This window comes from Oryctolagus cuniculus, chromosome 3, assembly GCF_051225735.1.
Source record: "Oryctolagus cuniculus isolate XC-2025 breed Fujian yellow rabbit chromosome 3, ASM5122573v1, whole genome shotgun sequence".
Taxonomy (NCBI): Eukaryota; Metazoa; Chordata; class Mammalia; order Lagomorpha; family Leporidae; genus Oryctolagus; species Oryctolagus cuniculus.
The window spans coordinates 29,674,606-29,697,281 of record NC_142869.1 but is presented as its reverse complement, the minus strand read 5'-3'; the positions used below and the strand labels follow the sequence as shown (position 1 = coordinate 29,697,281).

General features: G+C 39.8%; 1 protein-coding gene across 2 annotated transcripts in view; it reads right to left on the bottom strand.

Moving 5' to 3' along the window:
* The window catches only part of ACADL (acyl-CoA dehydrogenase long chain), a 46,636-nt gene that overhangs the window by 9,023 nt on the left and 14,937 nt on the right, over positions 1-22,676 (bottom strand). The window contains exons 6-8 of one of the 2 annotated variants that reach the window (XR_016231907.1): positions 17,429-21,054; positions 16,729-16,830; positions 14,567-14,680 (exon numbers count right to left, since the gene is read on the bottom strand). Coding sequence is in view for 1 of the 2 variants with exons in the window: in XM_051849171.3 (XP_051705131.2) it covers positions 14,567-14,680; positions 16,729-16,830; positions 17,429-17,593 (381 nt within the window). In the remaining variant the exon portion in view is untranslated. The remainder of the gene's footprint in view (positions 1-14,566; positions 14,681-16,728; positions 16,831-17,428; positions 21,055-22,676) is intronic. The other variant, XM_051849171.3, reaches the window with a different exon arrangement.

The window sequence follows — 22,676 nt, the reverse complement described above, 5'->3', positions numbered from 1 at the left end:
TCTTGAAGCACCTTCAGAAAATAGGCTTAGACTTGAAATACTTGTTTTCCAATCTGGCTAGCCTCCAGAAGTACATCCCATTCTAAATGACTTCTTAGGTCTAAGGCCCAACCATGGTCTCTGGCTAGATCTTCCTTCTGGAAATTCATACAGCATTCAATTCAGTTAAAAAATGAGCAAAAGGGGCCAGTGCTGTAGCTTAGTGGGTACAGTCACCACCTGTAGCACTGGCATCCCACATTGGCTCTGGTTTGAGTCCTGGCTGCTCCAGTTCCAATCCAGCTCCCTGTTAATGGCCTGGGAAAGCAGCATGAAATGGCCTATGTTCTTGGGGCCCTGCTACCTACTGGAGACTCAGATAAAGCTACTGGCTCCTGGCTTTGGCCTGGCCCAATCCTGGCCATTGTGGCCACTTGGGGAGTGAATCAGCAGATGGAAAACCTCATTCTCTCTCTCTGCTTCTTTGTAAGTCTGACATTCAAATAAATAAATAAATCTGAAAAAAAAAATAAGCAAAGGACCTGAATAGACATTTCTCAAAGAAGAAACATGAATGGCCAAAAAATATATTAAAAAAAAAAAAGAAAATGCTCCGTATCAAAACTACAATGCAAACCCAAACCACAATAAGTTGTCCTCATATTTCAATCAGAATGGCTACCGTGAAAAAGACAAAAAAACTAACAAATTCTGGTGGGGAAAAGAAAAAAAAAGGAACGTTTATACACTGTTGGTGTATTGTAGAGAACAGTATATGGGAACTCCTTAAAAGATTAAAAACAGATCAACCAAATGACCCAGTTATCCCACTCTGGATATATACCTGAAGAAAATAAAATCAGTATATGAAAAGAAACAAATTAAAAAGAAAAAAAAATTAAAAAAATACAAAAAGAAAAAACCAGCATATAAAAGAGATATTTTCACTTCTATGTTCATTGTAGCATTACTCACAATAGCCAAGATATGGAATCAATCTAAGTGTCAATTAAAGGATAAAGGGATAGATACAATGCATACGTGTGTGCGTGCACACACACACACACACACATATACATATATATACACACATGCATAGCTATATCTATATTTAGAGAGGATTATTATTCTGCCATAAAGAATGAAACCCTGATACTTGCAGCAAAAGGGACAGAACTGGTATCATTAAGCAAAAAACAAGCCAGACACAAAAAGACAAATGCATGTTCTTGCTCACATGTGGAAATTAGTAATAGTTACAATGTATATTATAATTATAATGCATATTCAATTAATGTCATACTTTCAATGTATATTCAATTCAAACTTGAAAAATATTTATTTATTTGAAAGGCAGAGTTACAGAGAAAGAGAGACAGGGAGAGACAGAAAGAGATCTTCTATCCATTGGCTCACTCTCCAAATGGCCACAAAGACCAAGGATGGGCCAGGCAGAAGCCAGGGGCCAGGAGCTTCTTTCAGAAGGTCTCCCAGGAGCTTCATCCATGTATCCCACATAGGTGCAGGGGCCTAAGCACTTGGGCCATCCTCTGCTGCTTTCCCAGGTGCATTAGCATGGAGCTGGATTGGAAATGGAATGGCTGGGACTTGAACAGTATATATATGGGATGCTGGCATTGCAGGTGGTACCTTTACCTGCTATGCCACAATGCCAGCTCCTCAATTAAAATTTTAAAAAGTTATTTCTAGAAGTGGAGAAGAACAGGGGCAGAGGATTGGGTGCAGGTTGGATAACGTATACTTAAACGGTAGGGGAAATATAACAGGTTCTGGTGTTTGAAGTACAGTGATGATGATGTATAGTATCTTGTATAAGGAACTAGAACACAGGAGCGGTAGATTCCAAGCAAATAAAAGATAAGAAAATGGAAAACTAGTTGCCTGGTAGTGTTGATTTAAGCTATATATATATATATATATATATATATATATATATATATATATAAAAGTTGCATTGTACCCCCTAGAACTGTGCAAGTACTATGTGTTTATTCAAATTTTCAAAACTGAAAAAAGACAGTCCAAATCATCTAGCTGTGTATCTTATGTGTGAGAAATTTACTGTGACTAACAGAAAGCATTACACATGGTAGTTGGTGACAAAAGTGGTACAGTGAAACAAACTAGAAATTAAATACATCCTCAAGGGAGCATGCTGGACCTGCTTTCACTGCTGCCTACAGTAATCCTCAAACCACAAAGCTGAATTTGAATTGTTCCACGTCATTGGTGGTGGTGACAGTTTTTGTACTTTCTCTCTCTGGAAAATACAGTAATGGGAGTATAATGATACCCATGGAGGATATTGTGTTGTGCAGTGTTGTGCGGCCAGTGAAGCTGCCACCTGTGACGCTGGCATTATACACTAGAGTGACAGCCTGAGTCCCAGCTGCTCTGCTTTGGAAGCTACCTGCTGAAGCACCTGGGAAAGCAGAGGAAAACAGCCCAATTTGCTTGAGCTCCTGCCACCTAGATGGGAGGCCAGATAGAGTTCTGGGCTCCTGGCTTGGGGCTGGCCTAGCCCTGACTGTTGCAGGCATTTGGAGAGTGAATCAGCGGATGAAGATCCCACTGTGTCCCACCCTCCCACTCTGTCACTCTTCCTTTAAAATAAATAAAACAAATCTTAAAAAAAAAAAAAAAAGAAAAAAGAAAAAACACTGTCATTCCATTGGATTTCTCCATCTTCTTCTAGGAACAGAATGGACTGGCATCTAATGATTTTCAAACCAAGCAGAGGGAAGGTTGGTGTCATAGACTCCTTCCATCTCTATCCTGGCCTTTAATTCTGAACATGCTGGATTACTCAAAACTTTCTTTCCTTCTCATTCTTTTCCTTATGCTTCCTAGCTTCATTTCTATTTATTATGTATTTTTAAAAAAATTTATTTTATTTATTTGAAAGAGAGAGAGAGAGAGAGGTATCTCTCATCCACTTGTTCACTCCAGATGTCCGTGTCAGTTGTGGCTGTGCTAGGGTCCAACCAGGAGGCCTGGAATTCAACTGTGTCTCCCGTGTGGGTAGCAGGGACCACAAACACCCAGGCCATCTTCCACTGCTTTTTTCCTAGGCACATCAGCAGGGAGCTGGCTCAAAAGCGGAGCAGATGGGACTCAACCGGGTGTCCATTTGGGATGCCGGTACTGGGTGCTACAGCTGTACCACAGCACTGGCTCCTATTCACTATATTTTTAATTAGGCCAGAGCTCTACCCTTTAATCAGCCAAAGTTTCCCATTTCCACTCTATAAATTCAATTTAATTATAGAAAATATAAACATGGAATAAGAAATTAAAAAATGGGGAAATAACCTACATACTGAAAAACAGATGAGTATATATTCAATGAAAACCCCAAAAACTGAGTTTTAAGCCTACTCCTGGCTTAGTTCAGCAGCACCATCTGCAAACTTCATTTGGAAAACAAAGGGGAATCTGACAAATCTCTAAATACTTTTGACTCTATGTGAAGCCAGATTTGAAAATTTATGCAGATTTACAATATGAGAGAATCAAGATCCCAAAGCCTGATTCTCTCATAAGTTAGCCATTCCCCATGTGAATGTTGGCAATTCCTAGAAGATTAATTTAAATTTCATCCGGAATGGAATAACTTATAATTCTTACTTCAATGCATTCAGTAAGGTCCAGAGGTCTGAAAGAATTAATGCCTCCAAGGGTACATAATTTACTCTCTGTGGATAAAGAGATGCATTGAGCTGGGCATTACTAAACAGAATTGGACTTTGCTTTTCACTGCAGACACTGCATAGTGCTTTCTGAAATCATTAGCTAACAAATGGCAGCTAATAACTGTACCACACATTATTAGCAAGATTCTTTTTGTAAATGCTCAACATGCTTATAGAATTATTTTAACAGTTGTTAATATTTGCTAATAGATAATATTGAAGCTAGTATTTTTAAAAATTCTGAAGTTATTAGTGGAGTAGATAGAGTCTCTTTCACCATTTTGAATGACAAAATTCTTAGAATCATAGAATTATGGAATTAGAAGACAACTTTGAGAAATTACTTAGTCTAGTTTTCATTTAAACAACACCATTGACTGTATTCTCAAATATTATGATTTAAATATAAAATAACACTAATTGGGTTTGCTAGTGAATTGTATACTTCATTGATCCCACACTTGCTCTTAAGAACTACATTTTTTGAATCTCGATGTCAATGGAAGGGGAGAAGGAGCGAGAAAGGGGAGGGTTGTGGGTGGGAGGGAAGTTGTGGGGGGTGGAAGCCATGGTAATCCATAAGCTGTACTTTGGAAACTTATATTCATTAAATAAAAGTTAAAAAAAAAAAAAAACTACATTTTTTTCCTCCTCTCTTAAAACTTTTCCTAATACTCTGTACCCTTAGAATCAATGGCAAGTACCACACAGGAAATGACTAATTATGATTTCTCATAGGAAAAACATTCCAGGGTCTCACATGGTGGCATAGTGAGTAAAGTCAATGCCTGTAACACCAGCATCCTATATCAGCACCAACTCAAGCCCCAAATGCTCCAATTCCAATCCTGCTAACGTTCCTGGGAAAGCAATAGAAGATGACCCAAGTATCTGAGCCCCTGCCAACCAGCTAGGAGATCCAGAAGAAACTCTTGGCTCCTGGCTTTGGCCTGGTTCAGCCTTGGCCTACTGAGGAGTAAACCAGTGGATGGAAGACCTCTCTTTCTGTCTCTCCCTCTCTCTGTAACTCCACCTTTCAAGTAAAAATAAATCTAATAAAAAGAAAAAAATCAATTTCTACTTTATTGTTAGGTGAAGAATATAGAGAAAGCAAAAAGGAACATCTGCTTTAAACTTCTGGGCAATAAAAATGGTGTATGAGCTCAGAGTACAGGTTTCTGAGGCAGATTATTTGTGTAATTTTGGACAAGTTACTTAACCTTTCTGTCTCAACTTCTTTATCTGTAAATTGTAATACTTATTCTACAGAGCTATGAAGAAAAAAGGTGATGACTGATGCAGCACAGTGTCTGGTATACAGTCAATAAACAACAGCCAATATTCATTTAATATTTGATTTCTTTTCCTATTCCATGGAAAAGTCATGAGACTTGGCCTCAATTATAGAATATACATTTAAAAAAATGAAAATCCAGGAATTATTGCTACTTCAGTATAGTAACTTTCTAACCTAACAAAGGGAGAAAAAAATTGTGACTTGCATCAAATGGTCAAAAAGGCACCCTATGTTCAAAATTCAAAGAGCACAAAGAAAAAGAAAATTGAATAGTTATATGAACATAAAATGATATTTGGCCAAGTATAATGTGACATTTAAAGGTTTTCTATTTAAATGCAACAACTAAAGACATGGAATACCCTCCTCTAGAATACAAAGTTATACATATTAATTGGCCATTTATCTTCTCTGAATATATTCCTGGATTGAAATATAAAAATACTACTCAGGGGCCAGCGCTGTGGCATAGTGGGTAAAGCCACCGCCTGCAGTTCTGGCATCCATATGAGCGCCGGTTGGAGTCCTGGCTGCTCCACTTCTGATTCAGCTCTCTGCTAGGCCTGGGAAAGCAGTAGAAGATGGCCCAAGTCCTTGGGCCCTGCATCTGTGTGAGAGACCCAGAGGAAGCTCCTGGCTCCTGGCTTCAGAGCAGCACAGCTCCGGCCGCTGCGGCCAACTGGGGAGTGAACCAGAGGATGGGAGACCTCTCTCTCTTTCTCTCTCCTTCTCTCACTGTGTAACTCTGAATTTCAAGTAAATAAATAAATCTTAAAAAAAATACTACTCAAAGATACTTACTTAGATAAAATAGGGAGATTAGGAAAAACAGCTCAGAATTTTCAGAACATATGAAATTACTTGAAAAGCATACTACAACTATCAATAATGTATTGTGTGGGACTGGTATTTAGCCTAGTGGTTAAGAAAATCAGTTAGGATGCCTGTATCCTACATTGGTGGGCCTGGGATCCATGCACACTTCTGGTTCCTGATTCCAACTTCTTGATAATACAGACCATGTGAGGCAGCAATGATGGCTCAAGTAATTGGGTCCTGTCACCCATACGGAAGACCTGGATTGCATTCCTGGTTTCTGGCTTCAGCCTGGGACTAGCTCTGACTACTAGGCTTTGGGTAGTAAATTAGCAGAGAAGAGACCCCCACTCTGCCCTTTAAAATAAGAACAATAATCATCTCCAAATGTGTGGAAAGAAATGTACTTGAGTAAGAATGTTACTGCCACCTACAGAAATTTTAGTGAACTACCTGCTAATGAAGGTAAATAAAATGACACTTGTTTTGAAAAGAGGTAAAACTATATCTTGGGTTTTTTTGGTGCTAAGGAAATAGAATAAACAACTACAGTCGTGTGTCACTAAATGATGGGGATACATTCTGAGAAAGGCATTAGGTGGCTCTGCCCCTGTGTGAAAGTCATAGAGCATACACACACAAACCAAGACAATACAAGGACAATCACTCTACATGCACTCTTGATGTATGAAGCTGTTGTCGGCATAACAAGTACACCATTTTGGAAACACTTTTTTAGAAGTAGCAATTCTCATTAACATAACAACAGAAAAGAGAGTTTAGTAAATATTTTTATTATCAGGTATTATGTGCTATATATAATTGCATGTGCTATACTTTCATATGACTGCAACACAGATTTGTTCACACTGGCATGTGAGTGACGCACTATGCTATGTTACAGGCTCTATCATTAGCTGATAGAAATTTTTCAGCATCATTATAATTTTATGTGACTGCCATCATGTATGTGGTCCGCTGCTGACCAAAATGTCGATGTGCGGTGCATGACTCTAATACTTTTAAAAATAATGAATCCTTTTCCCCTATAGAAAAATAGTATATATCACTTCTCTATTTCTGAGTCATATGGGTAGTTTGGGTGACATCATAATCATCTTTGTTGCAATCCAATATGAAGTCCATAAACATAGGAAATGTGGATTCCCCCAAGGGATGAAAAATGTCTATCTGGTTTAACTCTTATAGTAGCCAAAATAAGGCTAACAGCATGAGTGTTTCAGTACGTTATTTGATGTGGAAGTAATGGTGGTTGGATCAGATAAGCAAATAATACTAACTCTACATACAGCTGAGAAAGTTACAGTGATTCCAAATGGTTAACACTTCCCTTATAGTGCAAGGGCTTTTAGGATATATATATATATATATGTATATATATATCACATTACATTTAAATATACTATTTGTTCAGTGAAACAAAAAGAAGCAAATCATGGGTTTCAGTATTAGTTGTAATATAAAGCAATCTCTGAATTACATGACACTTGAAAACTCTCCTCCAGGGCACCACTGAGGCCTTGTGCATGTTCCCTGTTCAATAACTGCTTGCAGGGAAAGGGCAGTTATCAAGACCTACTGATACGTATTAATCAGTGACCTTTAAATGAAAGGGAATACAAACTATAAGATCCTTGCTCTTAAAAATAAATCAAAATTTAGGCAAGCCAAGTCATGCTAATTTTTAAAAGTGTTTTCTTGATTGAATGTGTGCTCACTTTCCTAGATTTGGAACATCTATTTTTAGGTTTGTGAAGCCGTCAAGAGACTTATGATGTAAAGAAAGTTTTTTCGCAATGGGAAGAAGTTAATTTGATGACTAAATAGGTAGCACAAACGTTCTCAGACACAAGGAAGGTCCAGATCAGGAGTAAGAGGAAGAAACTGATTGAAGGCACACTATATTGGAAAAAAAACATAGCAAGGCAATATGTAGGGGAAAAATAGTAAGAATAACTAACACATAACTTTATGTATATTATTCCATTTAATTATCACAGCAACCTATGAGGGAACTACTGTTATTATTCACAAAGAGAAAAATATTTCCATTTATGGATAAATTTTATAAAACTTAGGAAAGAATTCAACTCGTCTGAAGTGTAGAGTTTCAAGTGACTATGCTGGGATTTAAAACACACTTGAACATAATCCCTATAATGCTGGTGCTGAAAAGCTACCAAGGTACTCATCAGTACTTTTTCTTTCACAAAGGTTTTCAGTTGGAGCTGGTGTTTTGTGCAGTGGATTAACCACCGCCTGCAACAACACTGGCTTCCCACATGGGCGACAGTTCCCATTTTGGCTGCTCCACTTCTGATGCAGCTCCCTGACAATGCGCCTGGGAAAGTAGCAGATGATGACCCAAGTGGCTGGGCCCCTGCCAACCATATAGGAGAGCCAGATGAAGCTTGTGGCCGCTGGTTTGCAGCCATTTAGGGAATGAACCAGCAGGTGGAAGATTCTCTCTTTTTCTCTCCCTCCCTCCCTCTCTCTGTAACTCTGCCTTTCAAATAAATAAATAAATGCATCTTTAAAAAAAAAAACAAAAACCCTTTCATTACGAAAATTAAGCAAAACGGAAACAGAAGGAACATTCCCTAACACAATCAAAGCTATTTATGACAAACCTTCAGCCAGCGTCCTACTGAATAGGGAAAAGTTAGAAGCATTTCCACTGAGATCCGGAACCAGACAAGGATGCCCACTCTCACCATTGCTATTTATATAGTCCTGGAAGTTTTAGCCAGAGCCATTTGACAAGAAAAAGAAATCAAAGGGATTCAAATTGGGAATAAGGAAGTCAAATTATCACTATTTGCAGATGACATGATTCTTTAGTTAGGGGATCCAAAAGACTCCACCAAAAGACTATTGGAACTCACAGAAGAGTTTGGTAAAGTAGCAGGATATAAAATCAATACACAAAAATCAACAGCTTTTGTATACACAGACAATGCCATGGCTGAAAAAGAACTTCTAAGATCAATTCCATTCACAACTGCTACAAAAAAAAAATCAAATACCTTGAAAGAAACTTAACCAAGGATGTCAAAGATCTCTATGATGAGAATTACAAAATATTAAAGAAAAAGAAGATACAAAAAATAGAAAAATCTTCCATGTTCATGGATTGGAAGAATCAATATCATCAAAATGTCCATTCTTCTGAAAGCAATCTACAGATTCAATGGGATACCAATCAAAATACCAAAGATGTTCTTCTCAGATCTGAAAAAATTTACGCTGAAATTCATATGGAAACACAGGAGACCTCGAATGGCTAAAGTAATCTTATACAACAAAAACAAAGCCAGAGGCATCACAACATGAAATTTCAGGACATACTACAAGGCAGTTAAAATCAAAACAACCTGGTGCAGGTACAAAAACAGATGGATAGACCAATGGAACAGAATAGAAATGCCAGAAATCAATTCAAGCATCTACAACCAGCTTGTATTTGATCAAGAAGCTAAAACCAATCCCTGGGGCAAAGACAGTCTCTTCAACAAATGGTGCTGGGAAAACTGGATTTCCACATGCAGTAGTATGAAGCAGGATCCGTACCTTACACCTTACACGAAAATCCATTCAAAATGGATTAAAGACCTAAATCTATGACCTGATACCATCAAATTATTAGAGAATATTGGGGAAAATCTGCAAGACGTTGGCACAGGCAAAGAGTTCTTAGACCCCAGAGACACAAGCAATAAAAGCCAAATTCAACATATGGGATTGCATCAAATTGAGAAGCTTCTGGTCTGCAAAAGAAACACTCAGGAAAGTGAAGAGGCAACTGACAGAATGGGAGAAATTATTTGCAAACAATGCAACTGATAAAGGATTAATAACCAAAATATAAAAAAAAGATAAAGAAACTCTACAACAACAAAATAAACAACCCAGTTAAGAGATGGGCCAAGCCTCAGAATCAGCCCTTAAGGCATCTGGATCTGGCTAAAAAGCCCATGAGTTTCTCAGGTATGGAAAGCCAAGACACAGTGGCAAAAAACAAAACAACAACAACAACAACAAAAAAAACCCTAAATTAAAGTTCTCTGTGAGTGAGATCCCAGCAAAAAGAACAGGCCATCAAAGGAGGTACCTTTCTCTGAAGGGAGGAGAGAACTTCCACTTTGACTATGGCCTTGTCTAAATAAGGTTGGAGTTTGTGAACTCAAGAGGCTTCCACAGCCTTGGCAGCTCATGACAAGAGCCTTGGGTGATTACTGACATCATAAATAAGAGTGTTAGCACCGCGGCTCACTAGGCTAATCCTCTGCCTCCGGCGCCGGACTCCAGGTTCTAGTCCCGGTTGCTCCTCTTCCAGTCCAGCTCTCTGCTGTAGCCCAGGAAGGCGGTGGAGGATCGCCTAAGTGCTTGGGCCCTGCACCCGCATGGGAGACCAGGAAGAAGCACCTGGCTCCTGGCTTAGGATCGGTGCAGCGCGCTGGCCGTAGCGACCATTTTGGGGGTGAACCAACGGAAGGAAGACCTTTCTCTGTCTCTCTCTCTCTCACTGTCTAACTCTGCCTGTCAAAACATAAATAAATAAGAGTGTCAATTGATAAATCAACAATAAGAGTCACTGTGCACTTACTCCCCATGTAGGATCTCTGTCTTTAATGTGTTGTACTATGTGAATTAACGGTAATACTAGTATTTAAACAGTACTTTATACTTTGTGTATCTGTGTGGGTTGAAACTGTTAAAATCTTAGTATATACTAAGTTGATCTGTATATAAGGATAATTGAAAATGAATCTTGATGAAGAATGGGATGGAAGAGGGAGTGGGAGATGGGATGGTTGCAGGTGGGAGGGAGGTTATGGGGGAAAAGCTGCTATAATCGGAAAGTTGTACTTTCAAAATTTATATTGATTAAATAAAAGTTTTAAAAAAGAAAGCATGTTATGAAAAAGTCAGGAACAAAGGATGTATGCTACATGCATGGATCTGAATCTGGAAGAAATAAAGCTTTTGTTTCAATGTAAAAAAAAAAAAAAAAAAGAAAGAGACGGCCCAAGGACTTAAACAGACATTTTTCAAAAGGGGATATCCAAATGTCCAATAGACACATGAAAAAATGCTCAGGATAACTAGTCATTAGGGAAATGCAAATCAAAACTATAATGAAGTTTTACCTCCCTCCAGTTAGAACGACTTTCATACACAAATCAACAAACAACAAATGCTACGAGGATGTGGGGAAAAAGGTACCCTAATGCAATGCTGGTGGGAATGTGAACTGGTAAAACCATTATGGAAATCAGTTTGGAGATACCTCAGAAATCTGAATATAGACCTACCATATGACCCAGCCATTCCACTCCTGGGAATTTACCCAAGGGAAATGAAATCAGCAAATAAAAGAGTTATCTGTACCCCATATTTATTGCAGCTCAATTTATAATAGGTAAGACATGGAATCAAGCTAAATGCCCAATAACTGAAGAGTGATAAAGAAATTATAGGATATGTACTTTTTTTTTTTTTTTTTTTTTGACAGGCAGAGTGGACAGTGAGAGAGAGAGACAGAGAGAAAGGTCTTCCTTTCTGTTGGTTCACCCTCCAATGGCTGCTGCGGCCGGCGTGCTGCGGCCAGCGCACCGCACTGATCCGATGGCAGGAGCCAGGTACTTATCCTGGTCTCCCATGCAGGTGCAGGGCCCAAGCACTTGGGCCATCCTCCACTGCACTCCCTGGCCACAGCAGAGAGCTGGCCTGGAAGAGGGGCAACTGGGACAGAATCCGGCGTCCCGACCGGGACTAGAACCTGGTGTGCCGGCGCCGCAAGGCGGAGGATTAGCCTAGTGAGCTGCGACGCCGGCCTAGGATATGTACTTTATGGTAAACTACACAGCAGTTAAAGAAATTGAAATGCAGTTATTTGCAATAAAATGAATGAATCTGGAAAACATCATACTTAGTGAAATAAGCCAATCTCAAAGGGACAAATACCGTATGTTCTCCCTCATCTGTGATAACTAATAGAGCACCTAAAAGGAAATCTGTACAAGTGAAATTGACACTTTTGAGAAACAATGACTTGAACAGCCCTTGTCCTGACTGTTGAAGAGCAGTTTTGTGTTTTTTTAATTTTTTTCTAAAATTTTTTCTTAATGGATAATGGGACTGGAAATGAGAGAGAGAGGAGGAGGTGGGGTGGGAATGGGGATGGGAGGGCAGGAATGATGGGAAGTATCACTCAATTCCTAAAGTTGTACTTATGAAATTTCTACTCATTAAATAAATGGTTTATTTGGGAAAAAAAAAAAAAAGCTTTTAGGCTGGTTCTGTGGTGCTCTAGCCTGCGGTGATGGCAACCCATATGGGCACCATTTTGAGTTGCAGCTGCTCCACTTCTAATCCAGCTCCCTGCTAATGCACCTGGGAAAGCAGTAGAAGATGGCCAAAGTCCCTGGTACCTTGAACTCATGTGGGAGACCTGGAAGAAGCACCTGGCTCCTGGCTTCAGCCTGACCCAGCCTTGGTCATTGTGGCTATTTGGGGAGTGAACCAGTGGATGGAAGATCTTTGTCACTCTACTTTTCAAATAAATAAGAAATAAATCTTAAAAAAAAAAAAAAAAGCTTTTATTTTCCTTATAATTTTTAAAGCAGAACTCCAGCTCCAGGTATTTTGTTACTGAGCATATGTGGTGACTATGGCCACCACACACTGAGTTCTTCTGCAAATGTTAAACTTCCTTGTAAAAATTCAATCTTAAATAAAAACATTTATCCATTTGCTTTGTAAGTTGGTAGGTGAGCAGAAAACTCCCTGTATTAAAGTTGATACAGGGGCCAGGGTTATGACGTAGTGGGTAAAAATGTCACCGGCAGCACTGGCATCCTATATGGGTGCCAGTTCATGTCCCTGCTGCTGTACTTCCAATCTAGCTCCCTGCAAAGTGTCAGGGAAACTTGGGCCCCTGCAGCCACCTGGGAGACCTGGAAGACACTCCTGTTTCCTGGCTTCAGATCAGCCGTGCTCTGGCCATTGTGGCCATTTGAGGGGTGAACCAGCAAATGGGGAATCTTCCTCTCTGCCTCTCCCTCTCTCTCGGTAATTCTGCCTTTCAAATAAATAAATCCTTAAAAAAAGGAAAAATAAAGCTGATACACAAAAAAGGGGAAGGCAGCAACATAGGTCCTCAATACCAGCAGGCAAACTATTTCTCTAGTTAACGGAGCTTCTCACTCTAAGGAAGAGTGTTTCAAACCTGCCTCATTCTCCCCAAAGACCTGCCATGCCTCCTTCATTCACTTCTTTTTTTTTTCTTTTTTTTATTTGACAGGTAGAGTTAGACAGTGAGAGAGAGAGAGGCAGAGAGAAAGGTCTTCCTTCTGTTGGTTCACCCCCAAAATGGCCGCTACGGCCAGCGCACTGCGCCGATCCGAAGCCAGGAGCCAGGTGCTTCCTCCTGGTCTCCCATGCGAGTGCAGGAGCCCAAGCACCTGGGCCATCCTCCACTGCCCTCCCGGGCCACAGCAGAGAGCTGGACTGGAAGAGAGGCCACCGGGACTAAAACCCGGTGCCCATATGGGATGCTGGTGCCGCAGGCGGAGGATTAACCAAGTGAGCCACGGCACCGGCCCCCATTCACTTCTCTTTTAAGAACAGACTTTCCCTATTGTTATTTAAGGAAATGGAAGTCTTCTCAAAAGAACTTCTACAGTTTTCTGCCAACTGAGCTGTGTATGTGACTGAGCCCACATGGAACCTTTCAGTGGAGAAAGGACCTCTCCCACTGAGCTGCCAAGCCAGGAAGGCCTATCTTTCCATGTGTCAGCATCCATACCCTCACACTTCAAAGGGTAATTGATGAACCCTTCTGTATCTACAACCTTTCTCTCCACAAAATTGTTCTCTAGGTATTAAATTTTGCTCCAGCGGCAGGCATTTTGCACAGTGGTTAAAACATCAATTGGGCTGCTTGCATCCCAAATAAGAATGTCTGCTCCCCATTTATGATTCCAGTTTTCTGTTAAAGTGACCCTGGAAAGCAGCAGGTGATGGCTCAAGTAGCTGGGTCCCTTCTACATGTGTGGGATACCCAGATCAAGTTTCAGATGCCTGGCTTGGCTTTGGCTTCGCCCAGACCTGGAATGAAATCAGCAGATGGAAGGTCTGTCTCTCTCACTCTCTCTGCCTCTCTAATAAAGTATGCTCATTCTGATTCCAACAATAAAAATAGTATCTCAAATATCCTGCACGACTCCCAAAGCCTCCCCACCTCCCTCCATCACTATCCTTTCCTCCAACCACATTGTCTGCCAAACTCAGAGCTGCGTGCAATCATTTCCATTTATTACTCTACTCAGTAGTCTGTCTGTTAAGCCCCACCAACATTAATGGCTCGTACTATGCAAGCTCCACACCGTGGGCATTCTTTGAAGCAGCATTCGGTCTACTTCCTCCTACTTTCTTCTTGGCTTCAGTAACGTTCTCCTGATTTGCTTTCTCCTTTCTATTTTTTACTCTCAGTGGTTTTTACAGTTCCTTTCTTTCTTACTCCACCTTTAAATCTTACAGTTTTTCTCTGGATTCTATCCTACGACCCCTTCTCATATTATTCTTCAACACTTTTGTCCTTAGAATTTTCACAATCATGTCCATGGTTTCTAAAACCACCTTCTGTGAAAATTATCACAAATTTATGTTTTAATCAGTCTCAATTCAGGCGAATGCATGGATATCATCTAATAATAACCCCTAACAACAAGCTTACCTGTATGTGTGCAACTGTTTTCCCAAAAGCTTTCCTTTGTTTAACATAGTTCCGGGTTTCTTCAAACATAAATTCACCAGCTGAAACTGCCAAATCAGCAATTAACAGTCTTTCCTATAACCAAAAATTAAGTCTTAAGCATTATTCCAATTACACAACTGATCTGTCATACAATTCAATCATAATAAATCCTATGAATAATATTTATAGTAATCTCCTGATGATTAATTTAACTCTATCAGAAAGAGGCTCCCACAGAAATTTGAGATTATTTTGACATATCTATAAAAATAATTTTCTTTAGCAAATCATTTACTTATGTATTATAGTCTTTATTATATATATGTAATTTATTTAATTTCCTCTGTGGTTTATTCATATGAATAAAGCGATTCCATAGTTGGTTTTTGCTTACAGATCTCTGTGTACTATGTAGTACTATGTAACTTAATATATCCATGTAAATCAACACCTTGAAATATATAGGTTAAATTCTCGCTATTAGTACAAAAGTAGCCTTAGTCAGTTTAATTCCATTATGCTGTTGAATTTTTATATTGTATTTAAGTGCCAATGTTCCCAGCCCTTTCTGTAATTTCATATCTAACCCATACCATGGCAGTCGCCAGGCATGTATAACCCTTTATGCTGGCACATGAGATTAAATAATCACTGGGCAAACTCCAAAAACACAGAGTGGGGACTGAACCAAAACAGCTAGGGCTTTTCAGTCAGAATCTAATACCTTTTTCTCTTTGATTCATGATTATTTAAAAATTGCTCAATGTTTTAGGTAACATTTTCTTACAAAGAGCTGTAAGTTTATGGAGTAGGCAGTTGGTACAGCAGTTAAGATGTGGGGTTGGGGGGGCCACTAAGGTGCAGCGGATTAATGCCCTGGCCTGAAGTGCCGGCATCCCATACGGGCGCCGGTTCGAAACCTGGCTGCTCCACTTCCAGTTCAGCTCTCTGCTATGGCCTGGGAAAACAGTAGAAGATGGCCCAAATCCTTGGGCTCCTGCACCTGTGTGGGAGACCCGGAAGAAGCTCCTGACTCCTGGCTTTGGCACATCTCCGGCTGTTGTGGACAACTGGGGAATGAACCATCTGATGGAAGACCTCTCTTCTCTCTCTCTGCCTCTTCTCTCTCTGTGTAACTCTGACTTTTAAGGAAATAAATAAATCTAAAAAAAAAAAAAAAAAGCTGTGGGGTTGGGATGCTCACATTCCATACTGGAATGCCTGGGTTCAAGTCCCAGCTCCACCTCCAGTTTCAGTGTCCTGCTAACATCCATCTCAGGAAGCAGGAGGTGAAGATTCAAGTAGAGTCCCTGCTGCACATCTGGGAGCCCTGGACTGAGTTTCTAGCTCTTAGGTTTGGCCTGGCTCAGCCCTGGCCATGGCAGACATTTGCAGAGTGAAACAGCAGACAGGAATTTGTTTCTCTCTCTCTGTATTTCTTGCCTCTCAAATAAATAAAAATTATTAAATTATTCCAAGAAGAAATCACAGAACTGAAATATCTATTTTCCCTGCCCACTTTATAAGCTTTGACTGGATATCCTTGAGTTTGGTTATTTACTTATTTGGCTTATAAAACTCAAATAAAAAGTTGGTTTTTATCTGAAAGGAAGAATTAGGGAGGAGAAGGCAGAGGGAGAGGGGGAGGGAAAAGGAGAGGGAAAGGCAGAAGGAGGACAGGGAGAGGGAGTGGGAGAGGGAGAAGGAGAGGGAGAGAGAGAGAGATCTTCTATTCACTGGTTTTCTCCCTAAACACCCACAACAGCTGGGGCTGAACCAGACTAAAGTCAAAAGTCTGGAACTTCATGCAGGTCTCCCACAAATGTAGCAGGGACTCAAGTACTTGAGTCATCATCTGCTGCCTCTTACAAGAAAGCTGGACCAGAAGAAAAGTAGCCAGACTAGCAGCAGAGTAGCTGCAACCTGAATGTGGCACTCTGCTAGGGAATGCAGGCATTGCAAGGAGTGATTTAACCTGCTGCACCATAACATCTGTCGCTCATGAAATTTTTTTTTCTTTAAGTTATGTTCAAATGATGAGCTTTGTCAAAAGTTTTCCATGTATTGATTTATATAGTTCTACACTGTTCTATTCCAGGCCATTCTCTAATGAAAAGATGGAATCTTAAAACACTTCAGACCTGTGGGAGCTCTTGCATGAGGTAATAGAAGCCTTTATTTTCTTCTCCAAGTAGCGCACTAGCTGGCAACCGTACATCTTCAAAGAACAGTTCTGCAGTATCCTAAGAGAACACAACAAGTGGAGAATGACCTCATTAAAATTTCTCAATAATATTATGAGGTGACACTTACTATTTCTATTTAAGGATAAAAACAAAAAGAAGCAAACTGAAAGCCATGTGGAGTAGTTAATGAACACAAGTAGTAAATGACAAAGTAAGGATTCATATCCAGGTCAACCTGGTCCCCAAATCCTCTGCAATACACTGCCATATTGTCAATATGTCTAATATTGACAGTGTCTCTAATATTGTCACTTCTCCAGGTACCAGAAAGGATTTTTAGCATATGTTAAGCAAAACATATGGGTTTTTTGGGAGGATGCATAAAAATGTTTTCTTAAAAATTTTTAATAAATTTCATAAATAGATGGCTATTATCATGTAGTGAATTTTGTCATTTCTAAAGCAGATATTTGAAATACTGAGTCACTTCCATTGCTAACAGTAAGATATAGTGACATAAATGGCAAGAAATTTCATTATTTCTCAAAAGCACATTTTCAGAATTCAGCATGGGAATGTATGATTGTCCCACATGCAATTCTCTCTATGTCTCTTGATAGTAAACACACTAAATATGATTTATATTATGACTTACCTGGGCTTTTAATCCCATTTTATGTAGCTTCTGTCCCTTGATAAATCCTTTCATTCCATTTTCCACCAGAAAAAGGCTAATGCCATGGGCAGGGGAGCGAGCTTCACGATTTGTCACTGTGACTACAATCACAACATCACTTAACCACCCGTTAGTGATGAATGTCTGCAAAAGTCCAAGCACACTAATGTTTCACAACAATTCAAGAGGACAGGCAGGTTTTTAGTAGAGAAATACTACTCAAGAAGACTAAAACAAACAAGATGTGCTTTCCTCTCCTTTTTCTTTCTGTCTCTCTTTCTGTCCTATTAAGAGTACCATCAGGGTTGATAATTTATACAGGTTATTAAAAAGGAGGGAAAAATTAGCCAATACATCAAACATTATAAATCTTAATAATAGTGAAGATATTATGTTCTTTGAAAAATACCAAATTGTTTATTAAATGCTAAGTTGTATTTCAGAAGGAAAACAAATATAAGAAAAGGGGATCTGCTCTAAATATTGCTATATTATTAAAGTATTTGTACTATGAGATTTAATAGTTTTTGAAAAGGCCTAGTTTATCAATGAAAAAAAAGCTAGTGTAACTTTCAAGTACGAATAATAATATTTAAAAAAAACAGTGACTATCTCCTGATAGGATTCAGGATACATACTAAGCCCTTACAATGGGATAGAAACTGCTTAAATTGGCACTAACTTAGCCTCTCCTGCCTCATCTCTTGTCCCACTCTCCCCTCCCTTTCTCCATCCTCAGGCCACCTCTCCTAAATTACTTGCTGTCCCACACATTCCAAGGTCTTCCTGAGTTAAGGGTCTTTGAAAATCATGTTTCTTCTATTTGGGAAGCCCTTTCCCAACTCTGCTACAATGAATCCTATTGATCCTACATCAAGTTCAAATATCACATCTTCCCAAAAGTCTTCTCAAACCCTCCAAGTTTGATTGAATGCTCCCACTGCACCTGGAAGTTACCATCACCTTGTAATTCAAGGGTGTATTCAGATCAAATAGTGGGAGTATAAAATGATGATTACTCTCATGATCTAGCACCCTTGACCTTTATAAAATTTGCGCAATAAAACTTACAACACTGATACATAAAAATACAGGTGTGTGTACTTACTGGTAGGGATACAATCTTAGACATGTGTCATTAGGCAATCTTCTAACTGTGCAAATACCCTAAGAATGTATTTACTCAAACTCAGATGGCATAGCCTATTACATACCTACTCTATACAGTATAATTTACTGATCTCAAGCCACAAACCTGTACAGCATACTACTGTACTGAATACTGCAGGCAATTCTAACACAGTGGTTAGGATTTTGTACACCTAAACAAAGAAAAGTACACAAGATAAAAATAGCATACCTGTAAAGGGCACTAACCATGGAAGGAGCCTGCAGGACAGGAAGTTGCTCTGGATTAGTGGGTGAAAGGTGAGTTATGTGAAATGTAGGCGGAGGGCATTACTACATACCACTGTGCACTGTGCAAACACCGGACACCTAGGATGTACTGGATGTACTGAATTCATTAAAAAAAAACTTGATGATATCTTAACCCTAGCTCACTGTAACCTTTTTACTTTATACTTTTAAATTTTTTCAACTTTTTGATTATTATAGTAACCTTAAGCCTAAAACACAAACCCATTGTCCAGCTGAACAAAAATTATTTTCCTTTCTTGTATCCTTTTTCTACAAGATTTTTTCCTATTTTTAATTTTTTAAAACTATTTTGTTAAACACTAAGACACACACACGTCAGGCTAGACTATACGGGGTTAGCATCATCAGTGTCACTGTCTTCCTCCTCCACAAACTGTCCCACTGGAAGGTCTTCAGGGTATGTATGGGCATGGAGCTGTCATCTCCTCTGAAAACAATGCTTTCTTCTGAACATCTCCTAAAGGACTAGCCTGAGGCTCTTTTAAAGTTAACTATTGGCTAGCACTGTGGCATAGCGGGTGAGGCCCGCCACCTGCAATGCTGGCATCCCATATGGTCTCTGGTTCAAGTCCTGGTTGCCCCACTTCTGATCCAGCTCTCTGCTGTGGCCTGGGAAATCAGTAGAACACGGCCCAAGTCCTTGGATCCCTGCAGCCATGTGGGAAACCCAGAAGAAACTCCTGGCTTCTGGCTTCTGGCTCCTGGCTCGGGATCGGTGCAGCTCTGGCGGCTGCAGCCAACTGGGGAGTGAACCAGAGGATGGAAGACCTCTCTCTGCCTCTCCTTCTCTCTCTGTATTAACTCTGACTTTCAAATAGATAAATAGATCTTAAAAAAAAAGTAGTTAAGTTAACTGAAAAGTGATCACTGTTAAATATAAGAGTGGGAATAAGAGAGGGAAGAGATGTGCAATTCAGGACATGCTCAAGCTGACTTACCTCAAACAGTAGAGACAGAAACATACCAGGGGATTCCAATTCAATCCCATCAAGGTGGCGTGTACCAATGCCATCTCACTAGTCCCAGTGATCAATTTCTGTTCACAATTGATCATAATGATAGGACTAAGAACCAAAGGGATCATATAAACAAGAATAGTGTCTGCAAATACTAGCTGATAGAATAAAAAAGGGAGAGAATGATCCAACATGGGAAGTGAGATACACAGCAGACCCACAGAATGGCAGATGTCCTAAACAGCACTCTGGCCTCAGAATCAGCCCTTAAGGCATGCGGATCCGGCTGAAATGCCCATGAGAGTATTTCAGGCATGGAAAGCCAAGACACTCTGGGGGAAAAAAAAAAATCTAAATGAAAGATCTCCGTGAGTGAGATCCCAGTGGAAAGAACAGGTCATCAAAGAAGGAGGTACCTTTCTCTGAAGGGAGGAGAGAACTTCCACTTTGACCATGGCCTTGTCTAAATATGATCAGAGTCGGTGAACTCAGGGGGCTTCCATAGCCTTGGCAGCTCATGACAAGAGCCTAGGTTGATTACTGATGCCATAAACAAGAATGTCAATTTGTTAAGTCAACAACAGGCGTCACTGTGCACTTACTCCTCATGTAGGATCTTTGTCCTTAGTGTGCTGTACATTGAGATCTAATGCTATAACTAGTACTGAAACAGTATTTTTCCCTTTATGTTTCTGTGTAGGAGCAAACTGTTGAAATCTTTACTTAATGTATGCTAAACTGATCTTCTGTATATAAAGAGAATCGAAAATGAATCATGATGTGAATGGAAGGGGAGAGGGAGTGGGAAAGGGGAGGGTTGCGGGTGGGAGGGACGTTATGGGGGGGAAGCCATTGTAGTACATAAGCTGTACTTTGGAAATTTATATTCATTAAATAAAAGTTAAAAAAAAAGTAGTTAACTTTATTTTTAAAAATTTTTAAAAATATTTATTTATTTACAGTTAACTTTTTAAAATTTTTTTTAAAAATTTACTTATCTATTTGAAAGTCAGAGTTACATAGAGAAAGGAGAGGCAGAGAGGGAGAGAGGTCTTCCATCTGCTGGCTCACTCCCCAGTTGGCCGCACTGGCCGGAGCTGTGCTGATCTGGAGCCAGGAGCCAGGAGCTTCCTCCAGGTCTCGCATGCTGGTGCAGGGGCTGAAGGACTTGGGCCATCTTCTACTGCTTTCCCAGGCCACAGCAGAGAGCTGAATTGGAAGTGGAACAGCAGGGACTCGAACCAATGCCCATATGGGATGCTGGCACTGCAGGTGGAGGCTTTACCTACTACACCACAGCATCAATCCCAACCATCTTATTTTGAATAAGTAGGAGTATACCCTAACATGATGATAAAAGTATAGTAAATATATAAACTAGTAATGTCACTTAATACTATTAAGTATTGCATGCTATATTTAATTTTAAGTGCTATACTTTTGTATGACTGGAAGCACAGGTTAGTTTATAACAGCATCAGCACAAATTCGTGAGTAATGCCTTATACTATGCAATTATGACTATGACATCACTAAGTAACAGAAAACTCTCAGTATCATTATAACCTTTTGGGTCCATGGTTGTCTGATGCATTACTATAATGGGGAACAGGCAAACAAGGTTGCTGTTTAATACCTGACAGCAAATCAAAGTGGTGGTGATAGTGTGGTTATAGGTGACACAGTAATAAAAGACCCTCAAAATCCCTCCCTACTAGGAGCCTATAACCATTTCCTACATACATGTCCGTTATCAGTTCTTAGAATAGTTTTTGGCATATAGGAGGGCTTCAACAATTTTGTGAAAATAGTTTTTAAAGATTTATTTATTTGAAAGTCAGAATTACAGAAAGAGAGGGAGAGACAAAGATAAATAGAAGCCTCTGCTAACTTAGGAGTGCTTAGCAATTTTTGAAATGACAGTGTCATGAAATTCATGCTTGTGATTTCGTAAATACAAAGATATTAGCCCAAAACAAATTATAAAATTAAAACAAAATTCAGTCCTTCAACATATCTTATAAAATATTTTCAGAAAGATTTTCTTACAATAGCATAGAAAATAAACATCTTTCTTTCATTAACACTAATTCAACAACACGTATTTATGGAGTTTATACTAGACATTTTAGGCAGATAATATCATTGCTGCAATGATATTAGATCCTAAGGGAGATGTTTGCTCCCAAGCCTATTTGTAAATTTTTTGGAGGGGATGAATAATTCTCAGATGGATTGAAGGCTCTTGAATTCCATTACTGAGATCATTCTTTCTAAGGAACTTTAAAACTCTTTTTTTTTTTTTTTTGACAGGCAGAGTGGACAGTGAGAGAGAGAGAGACAGAGAGAAAGGTCTTCCTTTTGATGTTGGTTCACCCTCCAATGGCCACCGCGGCCAGTGCGCTGTGGCCGGCGCACTGCGCTGATCCGATGGCAGGAGCCAGGTACTTCTCCTGGTCTCCCATGGGGTGCAGGGCCCAAGCACTTGGGCCATCCTCCACTGCACTCCCTGGCCACAGCAGAGAGCTGGCCTGGAAGAGGGGCAACGGGGACAGAATCCAGCGCCCCGACCGGGACTAGAACCCAGTGTGCCGGCACCGCAAGGTGGAGGATTAGCCTAGTGAGCTGCAGCGCCGGCCAAAACTCTTCTTGATATTTATGAGAAAAATTTTCCACACTCTTTCATTAACATAAAGTTTTAACTACTTGTTTGTCCCTATTCGAACAATTTAAGTCTCAACTTCCACTCTTCTGTAAGATAAGGGCTATTTGGATGCTAAAACAATCTTTGCCATACTGGTGAGGGGGCATGCAAAATGGGACATCGAAGA